The sequence below is a fragment of the Lynx rufus genome, unplaced genomic scaffold (assembly GCF_022079265.1).
Source record: "Lynx rufus isolate CCGP_SWC_20201006 ecotype Redwood Valley unplaced genomic scaffold, mLynRuf1.p SCAF_5, whole genome shotgun sequence".
Classification (NCBI taxonomy): Eukaryota; Metazoa; Chordata; class Mammalia; order Carnivora; family Felidae; genus Lynx; species Lynx rufus.
In genome coordinates, this window is record NW_025814867.1 from 50,889,059 (window position 1) to 50,905,441 (window position 16,383).

The window sequence follows — 16,383 nt, forward strand, 5'->3', positions numbered from 1 at the left end:
AATTACTATAATGCAGTCAGAATATAGTGCTTGGTACATAGTAAGGACTCAACACTTATTAGTTGTGATAAGGATGATGGAAGACACCTTTATATATATGCTATTCAAAGCCATGAGACTAGATGAGATCTGCTAGAGAGAAAATGCAGGTAGATAAAAGGGCTATGAACTGAACTCTGGTGCTTCCTAATATTTAGAGTGTATCTAAGAATAAGGACCATCAATAGAGACTGAGAAAACAATAGCCAATGAGGTAGGAGGAAACCAGAGAATATAGTGTAATGGACACAAGAAGCGTGTTTCAAAGAGGAAGCAAACAATTGTGTCAAATGCTGCTAGAAGTTTGAATTATGTAACAGCAGAGAATTGAATTTTGGAATTGCCAGGGTAGCATGTCATTCATAATTTTAAAAATAGCTATTCCTGTGGAAGAGTGAAGAAGAAAACTTGATTAGAGTAGATAGAAAAGAGACTGGGGAAAAGGCAAATCATGAAAAAGGAGACAGGAATGACTAAAATGTGTAAGATGACATGATTAGCTTCAGTAGTAAGCAGAGAACTGCAGATTAAGCCAACACTGAGACACTACTTTGCACCCTGTGGATTGGCAAAAAACAATTGTAAATAGTTCCTTTTTTTAACATTTTATTTTTGAAACAGAGTGTGAGTGGGGGATGGGCAGAGAGAGAGGGAGTCACAGAATCTGAAGCAGACCCCAGGCTCTGAGCTGTCAGCACAAAGCCCAACGCGGGGCTTGAACTCACAAACCAGTGAGATCATGACTTGAGCCTAAGTCAGCCACTTAACTGACTGAGCCACCCAGGTGCTCCTAAATAGCTCTTTTTAATAAGGATAGGAAAGCAGGGCCCTTCATTTAGTGAGGTAGTAGTATACATTGGTGCTCCATCCTGGGAACCATTTGGCATTAGTGATGTATGTGTATGCCTGTGACCTCTTACTGCAGAAAAATTCCCCTATAAGTACACAGGAAAATGGGTAAAAAGCTTTTGTTGCAGGATTACTTGTGGTGACACAAAGTTGCAAGCAAGTAGGTTCCATCACTATGGGAGTAGATCAGTAAAATATGTATGTGCACGCATTAGACATTATATGACAGAAAGGAGTGAATCATATCTGTGTGTGGCTACATGGGTAGATCTCAAAAACAATGTGTAGTGAAGACAAGTAAGAATTAAAATGAGATTTATAGCTTAACACCACTTGTGTAGTTTTTAAAAACACCTGCAAAGAGTACAATTTTTCCACACTTAAGGAGCAAGTTAGAAAGCATACATTAAATTCACAAGCACTGTAGAATGGTTCCCTTTAGAATGGATTATTCCCAAATCCAAATAATATATCCAAATATCTTTTTAAAAAATTTTTTTATGTTTATTTTTGAGAGAGAGAGAGTGTGAACAGGCGAGGGGCAGAGAGAGAGAGGGAGACACAGAATCGAAGCAGGCTCCAGGCTCTGAGCTGTCAGCACAGAGACCAACGTGGGGCTTGAACCCACAAACTGTGAGATCATGATCTGAGTCGAAGTCGGACGCTTAACCGACTCAGCCACCCAGGTGCCCCAATCCAAATATCTTTAAAGAAAATGAAATTAACAACCCCCTTGTTACTATATATCCCTCCAGCTATTCAAAGAATCCAATGAGTTGTCTTTAGTTTCAACCTCATCCCCCACTTCCATATCAAGATCTCTAATCTTTGTTTTCTTTCCTACCTTGAACACCCAGAACTGAGTTGATTAGACTCCTTCGTACAGAGCGTGCTATCATCCTTGACCATACAAGCAAGACCTGTCTCTAAACTATATATGCAGCACTATATATATATATATATATATATATATATATATATATATAGACATTACATATATAAATGACATTATGTATGTCAAACAGAAAAAAAACAGAATAATATAACAGCACTATATAGATTATATGTATATTTATATTTATACAAATATTTAAATGTTATATATTTAAAATATTTAAATTATATATATTTATATGTATAAATAACATTACATATGTCAAACAAAAATACAGAGAATAATATAACAAATGTGAGTGAATCTGTCACCCACATTTAACAAATTTTAACATATGGCCATAGTAACTCTGTAGGTTGTTATAAAACCTTCATTTTTACCCTTCTCCATCCAAGGATAAGCACTGATGACACCTGCAAGGACAAGGTCCTCAAGGTGAAAAGTGATGAGATTCAGAGTGGAAGTGAGGTTGGGGGCCAGATGGTCTCACTGGTACCACCAATGATAAGAGATAGCAGTTCAGGAGTGCTCACTATGTGCCTGCTACTGTTCTCCTGTTTACATATATTAATTAAGTCTTAATTCTCACTCCTGTGCTGCAGTAACTGTTTTCTAGGTAAGGAAACTAAAGTACCTAAAGTCACATAGCTCATAGAAACAGAGCCAGGATTTGAAAATAGGCAGTCTGGCTTTAGAGGTCATGCTCTACACTTTTATGTTACCCTATCAAAAGAGTGTATAAACAATGATAAACTTCTGTTTTTCCTTTCCTTCAGTTATCTCTACCATTTAAAAACAAAATTACACAGCCTTCAATTTCTCATTAAAAAAAATGCCCCTAGATCTGGATCTCTGGGGGCCAATTCTTCTGCTTATTTGTTTTTTTCATTTTTCGTCTTCTTTTTTCTCTTCCTCTTCTTCTTTTCTTCATTTATTTATTTTTGAGAGACAGAGAGAGACAGAACACAAGTGGGGGAGGGGCAGAGAGAGAAGGAGATACAGAATCCGAAGCAGGCTCCAAGCTCCAGGCTCCAAGCTGTCAGCACAGAGCCCATCGAGGGGCTTGAACCCACAAACCGTGAGGTCATGACCTGAGCCAAAGTTGGATGCTTAACTGGCTGAGCCACCCAGGCACCATGTCATTCTGCTTCTTGAACCTAAACTCAGTTTCCTCCACTTTGAACCAGATTTTTTTTTTGTATTTATCCAGAAAGCTTTAAACTTGAAATATCTTTCCACTATGAAGTTTCTATTTATTGTTTTCTCAAACATTATACTGAATATACTCTCCCAAGTGACTGTAATGTTTTCTATACTTCTATAAAATAACTATGAATACCTTTTGTATTTGTAGTTTCTAGAAACCTTTTGGAATAACAGCATTCTCTTAAATGACTAATTACCCCAAATCTGATGCCTGTGTAATGCTATCCAGCAAGCAGCTGGCTTCGTATGAAGAGAGGCTAAGAGCTCTTTTTTGTCTTGTTCATTTAAAATCATTTGCTTCTTATTTAATATCTCTAAAGAACGCAGTCACATCATAGTAGAATTTGCTGTTGTAAATTTTGGATTGTTTCCATGGGTTCCGCCTTACATCTGCATGGTGTTTAAAGCCAATGCTTCCTTTCTTTTTGTAGGCATTTAGGGCCTTTTGCCTCATAATCCAATGTCATGCTGAATGACAGAAAATTGAAGTTGAATTTATTTCACTATAGAGAAGGACTGCACAGAACAATACACTTATTTAAGAACTCCTTGCCTCAGGAACTGAAGGAGCGGTCTTGTGCAGGTGGCTTAATCTTTCTGGTTCTTATCCTAACTGTGCTCCTTTATTAAGGACAGGAACTGGGGACTCTGCTTCCAAAAACAAAACAACTCTACTAGTCTACCAGAACCAATAATAAACTAATAGTATGTTTATTTCTCATTCGGAACAGTGAAGACAGGTTCTGTGCGTTTTCAAAATTATTCTTAGAACTTCTTTATTACAGAAAATGTAACCAAAAGTAAAAACCAAGCAACAACAATAACAACAAAAAACATCCATGAAAATATATTAACTCTTAATTATACACTGCTGGTCTGTTTACATTATGGATTATTCATAATGAATCCTTTTCTTTCCTCAATTCTATGTGTATCTTCTCTGTTTATATAAAGTGATTTCTTTGTTGACACTACTTGTATTTTCTGTTACTACTTACTTCACATGGCAACCTTCTATAGTTTCTGTGTTGTAGAGTAAAATGTTTATTTCTTTTCCCTGTTTTGACTCAAAGATGCTGTAAATACATAGTAAATTGTCTAAAGGAAGTGGCTTCTTTGCTCATCAGGCACTGTGAATTAGACTAAGCTGTCTATGCTTATCTTGAAACAGGGAGAAAGGGAGATTCGGGTGGGTGTGCAGAGAAAATAATACTGGAAAGTATAGTGGGTCATGACTGTAGTTTATTTTCCCTTAAACTTAGTAAATTCTGGAACTATGATGCACAAGTATATTCAAATGTAATCTTTTTTTTTAATTTTTTTTAACGTTTATTTATTTTTGAGACAGAGAGAGACAGAGCATGAATGGGGCAGGGTTAGAGAGAGGGAGACACAGAATCTGAAACAGGCTCCAGGCTCTGAGCCATCAGCCCAGAGCCCGACGCCGGGCTCGAACTCACAGACCGCGAGATCGTGACCTGAGCCGAAGTCGGCCGCTTAACCGACTGAGCCACCCAGGTGCCCCATATTCAAATGTAATCTTAAGAATACTTTCCAGTGCTGTAAACATGCTGTCATTTTTACTATCTACTGTTCTACTAATTAGCAGGTAATTGAGAACTGGATAAAATTCACATATCTATACCAATTACCTGGAGTTTGTTTTCAAGATAATCAATTCTTCCTCTTAATAATAGCTGTACTTAGGAGTGATAGCATGAAGTTTATTAGATGGGCTCAGACCTATGCTTTATCTAGTTTATGTCCTGACAGAAGCACCAAAGGACATTAATAAGAAGGCATAATAGTTCTCTCTGGTGTCAGACACATAAAATTGGTCACAATGATACCATATTTGTCTTAATATCTTTCATTAATTATATTAAATTTTGAATTTTCAAAAATTAAATCTGGGGCGCCTGGGTGGCTCAGTCGGTTAAGCGTCCGACTTCAGCTTAGGTCACGATCTCACGGTCCATGAGTTCGAGCCCTGCGTCGGGCTCTGGGCTGATGGCTCAGAGCCTGGAGCTTGCTTCCGGTTCTGTGTCTCCCTCTCTCTCTGCCCTTCCCCCATTCATGCTCTGTCTCTCTCTGTCTCAAAAATAAATAAACGTTAAAAAAAATTAAAAAAAATTAAATCTAAACCACCTCCAGAGGTTAGATATTCTACTAATTTACTATGTATTTTATGCAAAATAATACTTTTCATTTGTTAAGTATCTCTCTTGGAAGATTCTTAGATATGTTAAATAGATCTATAGCTACACTAGCCATACTTTCATGAACAAATATCATATCCCCTTGCAGCTTTTATAGTTTGAGAGTCCATGTAGGAGAGTTAGAAAGATAAGGACTTTGGGATGAGTTCAACCTGAGTTTGAATCACAGGATCACTTCTAACTAGTTATGTGACCTTTGATAAGTTAGTTACTCAGGTCCTTAGAGTCTTCACTGGTAAAAATAAAATGCGTACCTGTTTTTCATGGTAGCTGTGACTATGAATGAAATGATATGGGAGAAAGCATTTTTCCTAGTGCCACATAGTGCGTATCAACAAACATTAACCTCCCTCCCTCCTTATTCTTCAGAGGATTTGGTTGAAATCTTTTGGCTGTGTCATTGTGAATAGAACCTCTCTGCAAATCCATATGGACTTAATAACAAAGCAATACATTGTGTAACATTCATGAGAAATTGCTTTGTTCCAGAAGGTTGTACTCAAAAATAAATTATCTGTATGTTATCTTTTCCTTCATATAATCACTCAATCACTGGGAAAGATGTACTCCACAAATATTATCTACCATGTAAGTCCATATTAAATCTTACTTCGAGGGGTTATCCTCTCAAATTGATCACTTAGGCTGAGTTAAAAACCTTCAGTCTAAACTGTTGGCTAATGCATTTATTCATTGGAAGATACCAGGCAAGAGAATCAGAGAAGCTCTCCTTTTATTCTCATTTGAAAAATGGGGCTTATTGCACCAGAGAGAAGTTTGAGAGATAAAATTAAATAATGTATGTGAAAGTACTGGATAAACATAAAGATTTATACTCATGTCTGGAAAATACTTAATTAAAACATTCATTTAGCGTGAATTTGTTTTCTGCTTTAAGCTTTTCTTCATAAAACAAAGTTAAGAAGGCAGATTGAGGATATATAGAGAAATGTATGGATGCATAAAGATTTTAAAGTTTACTATTAAAAATATGTTATTAAAACATCTGAGCAGCTATAACATAGAAATTTTATAATTCCAGTGTGCTAAATTATCTTCTCCATAGAAACCAGTTAGTCCATTTGTGTCAGTGTGTTTTCTACCCTACTCAAAAAGAGTGCCGACAAGGGCTGTCATTGCATTGGGGGTTCAGATCATAGTTCCCACACACAGGCTAATGGCAAGACCCACTTCATGCAAGCCATTTATTCTTTCTGCTTTAGTTTCAGTTCTGCATCCACACACGTTAGACACTGCTGTGTGAATAATCTTCCTCAAATGCTGCTTGAATTCCCCAGACTATGGAAGCCAATTTCCTGCTTGTATATCTTGGCTTTGAAAGTCATTAAAATGCCTATTAGATGCTACCCAGAGTTAACAAATTCTTTACCGGGAGCAATGCACATGGTTTGTCTATTTCAGTTCTGCCAGGAGGCCTCAGCGATACTTCTCAGTTCCAGACCACAAAAGCAAGCTCAGGCAGTCAGGTGTTTCAGAGATGAGCCACATGATCACACCAACATATGTGTGTCAGCTACATACATTTCCTTTCAAAACATCAGTAAAATTTAGGCCATTGGGTGTTTGAAAATTAGCAAGATGATGGGGGCAGAAAGAGGCCAATAAATTGGCTCTGTCAAAAACTATTAATTCCGTGGGGTTTCAGAGAAGAGATGAGCTGCATACCCAGGCAAAGTGGAGTAAACAGCGGCAGTATGCTGCAGGAGCTGAGTGGCAATTCTCAAAGAATATGGTTTACACTATGAAAATATCTGGACATTTAGAATGTGCTAATCAGATGAATATATTGTGTCATTTCAGGTTTACAATGTCAAGTAGAGGCACTTGGTCTAAAACATCAGAAGGCAGTGACAGAGATTGACAACTATAAAGAAAAGCTCATGTAAGATGAACATTGAACAACCTGTAAAATTTTTAGAAAGATCCTCCCCCACACCTACCACGTGTTCTCTGTGACTCTTTGGCAGTAATTTAGTTGTGTGAGTGTGGTCTCCTGCTTTTCTCAGGTACTTTTCTGGCGTATGTTGTATATTAAAGGATCTGTAAATATTTTTAAATACATGAAATGTTTCTTTCCCTCAGTAAGAGACTTAACTTATTCTTGTATTAAAGGTTTCCCTGGTTGTTCAAACGTAACTTAATGTGAAATATTCTCTAACTTTTGTCTCTTCACATTCTCTCTCTCTTATCTATCCAGAAGAAACAACTTTTAAGTTGTTTCTTAAAATTACCAATTTTAAGTTCAAAAAGATAGTATCTTGTGAAGAAGTATCTTTGAGTATCTTTGAAATGCTGGAGTACTTACACTTTATATAAATGAGAAAGAAAATATTGGAAAACAACTGATAAGAAAATGCCCTTGTAAAATATCCAGAGAACTAACTTTTTTAGAACAGAAGTTTCAAAAATTACTTTATGGTATAAATATCATACATCTATAATTATAGCACTAAGATAGAATTTGTGTAATCTTTGAAAAATAGATTTTGTTTTCTTTGTGGTATATAATCTGATAGCTCTGGTTTTCAGTTCCTATATTTTGGAAGAATGAATCTCGTAAGAAATATAAATATTTAGAATGCTTAGCAACCAACTGTTGTGTTCCCTATGAACTACTCCTAAGAACAATGTGTTTAATAAAATTCTTAGCAGCACAAGGAAGAACAAATTCGAAAATACCCTACCAAAGTGATGTATATGTGAATTATTTGTAGTAAAATAATTTGGTTTTGAAAAACAAGAAAAAGCAAATATTCAAGCTTTATAACACTGTGATTAATAGTACAGTAAATATAGTAGTTCTGCCATCTGTATATGATGGCTAGGGTTGAAGGAATGAGTGACAGGAGGTCCTTGGATGACTCACTGAGCCCAGGAAGCAACTTTCTGGATGAGAACAAGCATAAAAAAGAGAAGCAAGATGGTGATTGCAAAAAAAGAAAGAAAGAAAGAAAGAAAGAAAGAAAGAAAGAAAGAAAGAAAGAAAGAAAAAGAATCGTTCTTCCCCACCCTCTAGTAACATTAGGAAGGGCTTTGGCCATATGGATGCCCCATGTGGAGGACAACCTACTCAGGCCACAGCTACTGTGTGACTTTGGCTTCTTGTAGCTCAGTAAGTGACGAAGGCACATTCCAGGAATAGAAAAGTTGGGCTCGTACCTAACTAAATTAAAAGGGAATTTATGGACCCATCAAGACTCAGCATATGGAACGGAGTCCTGGCAAGTTGGGAGAGAAGCTAACTACAGAAATAAGCATACTGAGGAAAAAGAATAAAGCTCATGGGTTGTGACATGAATTGATTTTTACTGGATAAATTGGCACAGAATTTTCTATATATATAAGGAACATTTCCATTTAATATTGACACATGGTTTGTGGTTTTTTTATTAATTATATTTTTAACATAATTTATAATGTAAGTGCTGAGAAATAAGAGTCAGAGTAGATTGGAGTTGGAGTGAGAAATACCACCTCACTAAAGTCCATCAAATAAATTACCTGGAGGAAATCACTATACAATTGCAGAAATGCTGATACTTTTGTTTCAGTTTCTAAAACTGATGCTTCCTGCTGATATAAGAACTTTTTTGTTTTAATTTGAGAGACAGAGAGAGAGAATGAGAGAGAGCACACAAGCAGGGGAGAGAGGCAGAAGGAGAGAGGGAAAGAATCTCAGGCTCCACTCTTAGCGTGGAGCCTGACACGAGACTTGATCCCACAACCCTGGGATCATGACCCACGCAGAAACCAAGAGTCAGATGTTCAACCGATTAAGCCACCCAGGTGCCCCTATAAGAGCTTCTTAAAATTAGAAAATGGGCAGAGTATCCATTTTTAAAAAATTGAGTTATGAAAGAACTGCTTAAATGGCCCCAGTTGCGGGAGACCTTTCTTTATGCTGACTGTATCTGGCTTTTCCATCTCTACTCCATCTACCCTCCTTTACTATGAGGATACAGTCAGGTGGGCATGTAGGATCAGAGCTAAGACTGTTCAGCTCAGAGCTCAGGAGGTGTCCAGAAGTCAAAAGAATTCACTCAAAATTTTCCGTGTACAATTTGTTAATAAATTGGAGATTTACTATCTATATCCAAACCTTTTTGAACTTCCAAAAATTGGAGGTGCTGTGAAATAAAGTTTCTTTAAATTTTTAATCCTCTCCTTTGTGGGGGCTAGAAGTGGAGATCATTTTCACCTATCCAACTTAGGATATTTTTTTTGTTTCAAGATTTTTAAATGTTTGGATATCAGTTTTGTGGATTTTTACTTAAGGGAAAGAGGCAGTTTTTAAATGGATGAACTTACAAGTTCTTTTTTTCCTAAGATTTATAAGAAAATATTTTCCAAGGTTTGTAAGAACTTGTTATATATTTGAAAACAGATTTAATCAGTAAAGATGTTGAGCTACAAGTAACAAGAGGTAGAGTAGTTTCAGGTTTAGTCGATTGAGTGGCTAAATCATCTTGGATCTTGATGTTCTTTCTGTCTCCATCCTGCTGTCGTTAGCACTGGCTTCACTTCAAGCCTAAGTCCCTTGTGATTATGAGATGACTGCAGTTCCAGGTACCACATCCAAATGTAACCAGCCCAGAGGCAGGAAGGGCCTGTTTTTCTGGTGTCTCCTTAGAAGTGAGAAAAAAATTTTCCCAGAAGCCATCAAACAGCCCTCTCTTTACAGCTCTTTGGCTGAACCCTTTGCATACCCTCTCCTAAATAATCACTGGCAAGGGGAACAAGACTACCACAATTAGTTTAGACCAAGCAAGATTTATCCTGAAAGAAGATGATAATGGGCTCTATGGCCAGGAAGAAAACTGTAGTCATGTCCAGAAGGTAGTCAGTAATGCTTGCTAAAGTGATAGAGTGTTAATGAAGCTTTAAAAGCTGATGACATGAGGAAGGCCAGGTGAACTTGATGACCAAGTTCAAGACATGAGGAAGGCCAGTTGTGGTGGACAGAATAATGGCTCCCAAAGATTTTCATGTCCTCATCTGTGAGCATGTTACTCTACATGACAAAAGGAACTTTGCACCTGTGATTAAATTAAGGCTTTTGAGAGAGGGAGATTATCCTAGATTATTCAGGCAAGCCAGATGTCATTGCAAAAGTCCTTATAAGAGGAAAACAAGACGGTCAAAGTCACAAAAGTAGATGTGAAGATGGAAGCAATATTTGAAATGTTGTGATTTGCAGGTAGACAAAGGGAGCAGAAGCCAAGGAAGTATGGTGGTGTCTAGAAGCTAGAAAAGTCAAGGACACAAATTTTCCCCTAAAACCACCAGAAGGAACACAGCCCTTGTGATGTCTTGATGTTAGGACTTCTTACCTGAAAACTGTAAGATAATCAGTTTGTGTTGTTTTAAACCACTAAGGTTGTGGCAATTTGTTATAGCAACAATAAGAAAATAATACACCAGTGTGTTCAGAGCCTAGTGAGGATTTTGGATTTATGTGGAGGGCAATGGGAAACTATTAGAAGATGTTTGGCAGGAGAGTGAACTGATGTGATTTGTTTTAAAAGGTGGACATGGCAGCTACCTGGAGAGAGGACTGGAGTGGGGGTACAAGAGTTATCAGTGAGACTAGGTGGGATGGCGCACGTTCACGCAAGTGAGAAGTGACTGGTTGACTGTAAGGCTATAGTGTGGAGATGGAGAGAAATATATGCCGGCTTAATCTGCCAGGATTTATTGCTGGAGTGGATGTGATTGGGGAGCAAGAGGACTGGGAAGGAAAGAATAAAGGGTGAGATTTGGGGAGTTTTCAACATTAGGGTAGACAATTGAGAGACAGGAGAGTGTAGTGACTAAGAGCCTAGACTCCGGATCCAGACTGCTTCCAGCATTACTACCTAGTAGTTATGTTACTTTGGGCATGTAATTTCTCTCTCTAGTCTCTTTTCTCAACTGTAACAAGGAAGTAAGGGCTGCCTTGAGGTAGCATGAGATACATAAGTGCTACCCTTTTAATATCACTATTGTGTTGGTATCGTTTGTTGAAGTGGAATAATCTGTAAAAGAAATAGATATGGGGTGAGGGAGATAAGAAAAACTATGCTTTTGATGTATTAGATTTGGAATGCTTTTTGGACAGCAAAGTGCAAGTATCAAGGAAACAGTTTGAGAATGGCTGTTTCATATGAAGCAGTGGAATGGTATGGAAACTTGCCTTTCAAATCAAGAAAAATATACAATAATTTCACCTTATTTCCTTTACGTTGATTGACGGGGGTAGCAGAAGGCTTTCTAAAGGCTTATTCAAAGCAGTTTAAGAGAAAGGATTAACAGAAGGAATGCAGTGTTTAAAGAGATGTAGGCTTTCTTTCTATTCCCTCCAATTCTCCCTCTCCCCATCCTAATGAGATGAAGAGAACAATTATGTTGTGAAGGATGGACCGTAGAAAGAATGGTTTAACTGGCATGGGGGTGAGAGCTGATCATGGTGAGGGGAGTCCTTGGGATGGTAGGCTCTCTAGATTAATTGTCCACAGAGTTAGCAAAATAACCATTGAAAGAACTGCTATCCTTGCCTCTGGATTTGAAAAATTGTACGTGAGTCTGAACATAGAGTGAATCTCATGGTGGGGCTGCTGAACCTCAAAGAATTTTTTAAAGTTTTAATTTTAATTCCAATTAGTTAACATAGAGTGTTACATTAGTTTCAGGTGTAGATACGGTGATTCAGCACTTCCATACATTACCCTGTGCTCAAAGCATTTTTTAAAGAAACATTTTTGTTTTATTTCAAAGCAAATATATAAAACTTGGAAAAGACAGGAATATACAAAAACGAAAATCATAGTTGTATTTTGATAAATCCTTATAGTCCTTTTTTCTAAGGACTTTTTCTTAAAGTCTACTTTTTCTAAGTAATGTATATTTTTAACATGTTTTCATTTAGTGATATACCCATGTCATTACACAATACATTTGTAGAGAACTATTTTTTTTATAATTTTTCATTTATTTATTTATTTATTTATTTATTTATTTATTTATTTAGAGAGAGCGCACGTGTGAGCAGAGGAGGGGCAGAGAGAGAGAGAAGGAGAGAGAGAATCCTAAGCAGGCTCAGTGCTGTCAGCACAGAGCCCAACATGGGGCTCCATCTCCCAAACCATCGTGACCTGAGCCAAAATCAAGAGTTGGGCACTTAACTAACTGAGCGACCCAGGCACCCCACATTTATAGATAACTATGAAATGGCTGTATAGTATTCCAATCTATGGATGAATTATAACTTGCTTACTAAGCTTTTGTTTTTTAGAATTTCTAAATTTTTCATTTTTATAAATAGGGTACTTTGAAATTCATATAGGTAAATCTTTCTACTCACATGTATTTCCTTTGGATAATTTTGCCTGAATCAAACTTAAATAATGTTAAGGCTTTTAATGCTTAATGATTCATTGCCTTCCAATAAGATTATAGTAATTTTATTCTCAGCAGTGTTTGTAAATAACCATTTCATACCCACTAGCTCATAGTGGGTATAATAACTTTAAAAAATACTAGTTTGATGAAAAATTGTACTCCTGCATATTCTACTCTGTGTTCTTTCCTTTGTGACTCACCTGGTCATAATCTTTGCCCACTTTCTAATGGCATGTCAATCTTTTTCTTATTCTTTCTTTTCTAATGTTTTACTCAGAAATAACTTCAAACTTAACAAAAAGTTATAAACATAATGGTATTACAAAGAGGACCCAAATGACCTTTATCCAGATTAACATTTTAACCCATTTGCTTTCTTCCTCACCTTTCCTTGCCCCCCTTCCTTCTCTCTCTCTCTCTCTCCACACACACACACACACACACACACACACACACACACACACACACACACAGTTGTCTTTCCTGAACCATTTGAGGATAAATTACATACAACATGACCCTTTACCTCTAAATACTTCAGTCTGCCTTTCCAGCCTCACTTTCAGTGATACTTTACATAAGGACAGTTATTCCGTGTCATAAATTTACATACTTTAATCTACCACCCATATTCTAATTTTATTAGTTGGTCTTTATAGCATTTTCTCCTCTAGTACAAGACCAGGTAGAGTCAACCTATTTGGCATGTCTCTTGAACCTCCTTAATTCTGGAATATTTCTAGTCTATCTTTGTCTTTTTATGACACTGGCATTTTTTTTTGAAGAATGCAGAACCTGTCAAACTTTTTTTAAATAAAAAATTTTCATTTACATTGGTGTAATGTTTCCTCTTGATTGGATTAAAAATATGTACTCTCAGCCAGAAAACGACATATGTGGGGAGGTGTCCTTCTCAGGGTATGAACGTCTGCCTGCTCCTCATTTGGTGATGTTAATTTTGATCACCTGGTGAAGGTATTGCTCACTTTGTTCAGTGTATTATTCCTGGGTTTTTTTGTTCCCTTCCGGTTAGTAAGTGTCTATAAGAGACATCTTAAATACATATACTCTCCTCCTCACCAAAATGTATCCCTAGATGTAGCATCCATTAATGACTTTTGCCTTATCTAAACTTTACCACAGTGATTTCTAAATGATGATTTTTCTGACTCCAGCCATCCCTCTCCATTTATTAGTCCTCAGCATCCTATTTTAAACAAGAGCCTCTCTTCTTATTATTAATATATTTATTTATTCATTCATTCATTTTTTCAATGGTTTATAATTTATTACTGTACTTAATTATTTTGATACACACATTGTCTAGGCTTAGCCAGTAGGAGCCCTTTCAAGCTGCCTCCTGTGACAATGGAACCTGGTTTCATCATCTTTTATGAGCACTTCCTTACCTGTGGCAGCATAACAAGATATTTCAGATATACTTACTCTGCTCCAGCCTTGGAATCAGCCATTCTCTGAGTAGCCCTGTTTCCTTTGTATAGGAATGGCCTTAGAGACCAAGATGTAAGTTCTGAGTATGCTCATATGCTCATGTGCTGCTTGATTCTGGTAATGATTTCATGGCCTTAACACATATGTCAGACATATCAAAGTATATGCACTTAATTGTATGTCAATACAATACCTTAATCTAGTTTTCAAAAAACAGGTAATAAAGGAAATAAAATGTTTTAAAAAGACATTTTTACAAAAGAAAAAGTAAAACTAAAATATAGTGCTCAAAGATAAAACTTGGGTAATAAAACTCTAAAGAAAATCAAAGTGATTACCACAAAATTCATGAAAATGGATATTTTGGTTTTTTTTTTTTTTCATTTTTTTTTAAATTTTTTTTTTTCAACGTTTATTTATTTTGGGGACAGAGAGAGACAGAGCATGAACGGGGGAGGGGCAGAGAGAGAGGGAGACACAGAATTGGAAACAGGCTCCAGGCTCTGAGCCATCAGCCCAGAGCCTGACGCGGGGCTCAAACTCATGGACCGCGAGATCGTGACCTGGCTGAAGTCGGACACTTAACCAACTGTGCCACCCAGGCGCCCCGAAAATGGATATTTTGGAGAGGAGGGAGTTAGCTATGATTGGGACCAGGGACATGAAGCTTCTAGGGTAGCTTAAGTCAGGTTTTATGTTTTTACGTGAATGGTAGTTATAGGAGTTTTCTCCTTATAACAATTCATTATGTAATTATTTCATGCAGTTCTCTATTGCTTATAATTTTATCATATTTATAATAAAAGTGGTTTAAAAATAAATTAATGTTGTTCATGTTCATGATACAAACAATTACTTACTAGAAATTAAAGTCACTCTGCAAGTATGGCAAACTTATTGACAATCTAACAAACATACTTCATTGTACAGTTTATAGGCTATTTTAAGGTACATTCAGATAATGACTTATTAATAAGCAGCCTACACAAACTTAAACTGGAATATTACTCTTTCTTAATATATTAACTTTTTGAGTATTGTTATAAAAGCCAATTATATAAAATGAAGACATATGTTTATTTCCGTTTTGGAATTTCCATTTGGTTCATTTTAATGGTTTGTTTTTCTGCTGAGATTTATCATCTTTTCACTAATTAGAGTGGATTTTTCTTTATGTCTTTAAGCAGAGTTGTGACTGCTCTTTGAAAAATCCCTGCCTGCTAATTTCAGTATCTGGGTCATCTCAGAGATAGTCCCTATTAACTGTCTTTTCTCCTGGGAATAGGTCATGCTTTTCTATTTCTTCCTGCATTGAGTAATTTTCATTATATTCGGGACATTCTGAATATTGTGTTATAGAAATTCTAGATTCTGTTATATTTCTCCAAATACTATTATTGGTGGGAGTAGGAGTAGCGTTGCTTTAAAGCAGGCAGTTAATTTGATTGGCTTTAGACTGTAAACTCTGTCTCTAGGGCAACAGCTCAAATCTCTAATTTTTTTTTTTATCTTAGGCTGCTTGGAGTCTGCCCTGTGCATTTTTAGTTCAGGGCTCAGCCAGATGTGTGGGTAGTGTCTTTATGCAGTATTGGGACTCTCTGTCTTTGGCTCTCTCCTATTTTGATTCACTCCTAACTTTCTAGCAATTATGGTTGACCCTAACACTGTACTCTCTCCTTCTTTAGGCCAGATTGAGTGTGTTTTCTATCAGAATGTCAGTTCCTCTGCATGGTGCAGACTGGGGACTCAGGTTTGAAAATCTGACCCCCATGCTGTCACCTCATTCAAGGTGTCAACTTCCCTCCAGAATCTTCTTGCTTTTGTTCACTTTTCAATGCTTACAAATAGGGGCTTTTCTTTTTAATGTTGTCCAAAGCTTAGACTTTTTATTTATGTGCAGATTAGTCTGATAGGAGCCTACTTAGCAATTATAGCAGTGGCCTGAATGTTTATTTCTTTAAAGAAATAATAATATAAATATGCTAAGAAATTTCTTTTTACGGATAAATAAAATGATATAGAAAAACATATTGTTGGACTACAAGTAATTTTTTTGGCAAAGAAAAAAAAAACCCTTAACTATATATTTCTAACTTCAAGGAAGTATGCATATATAACCACAAATAGGATATAAAGATAATAAGAAAAGTAATAAAGGAAAAACATGTTTTTTAAAAAGGGAAACATTTATACTTGAACTATTTTGAAATAAAATATTTGAACTTCTTTCATATTATTTTAGGAATAAATCTAATGAAGCTGATGACTGTCAAAGAGAACTTAGAAAACTGAAGTTTGAATCCATTATTTCTGAGTCACGGTATA

At 36.4% G+C, this 16,383-nt stretch overlaps 1 protein-coding gene across 1 annotated transcript in view; it reads left to right on the plus strand.

The window, feature by feature from the left end:
- LEKR1 (leucine, glutamate and lysine rich 1) overlaps positions 1 to 16,383 on the plus strand; it is a 173,923-nt gene that overhangs the window by 100,568 nt on the left and 56,972 nt on the right. Inside the window, exons 6-7 of the mRNA XM_047100406.1 lie at positions 7,030 to 7,111; positions 16,301 to 16,378. Of these exons, the coding sequence (XP_046956362.1) occupies positions 7,030 to 7,111; positions 16,301 to 16,378 (160 nt within the window). The remainder of the gene's footprint in view (positions 1 to 7,029; positions 7,112 to 16,300; positions 16,379 to 16,383) is intronic.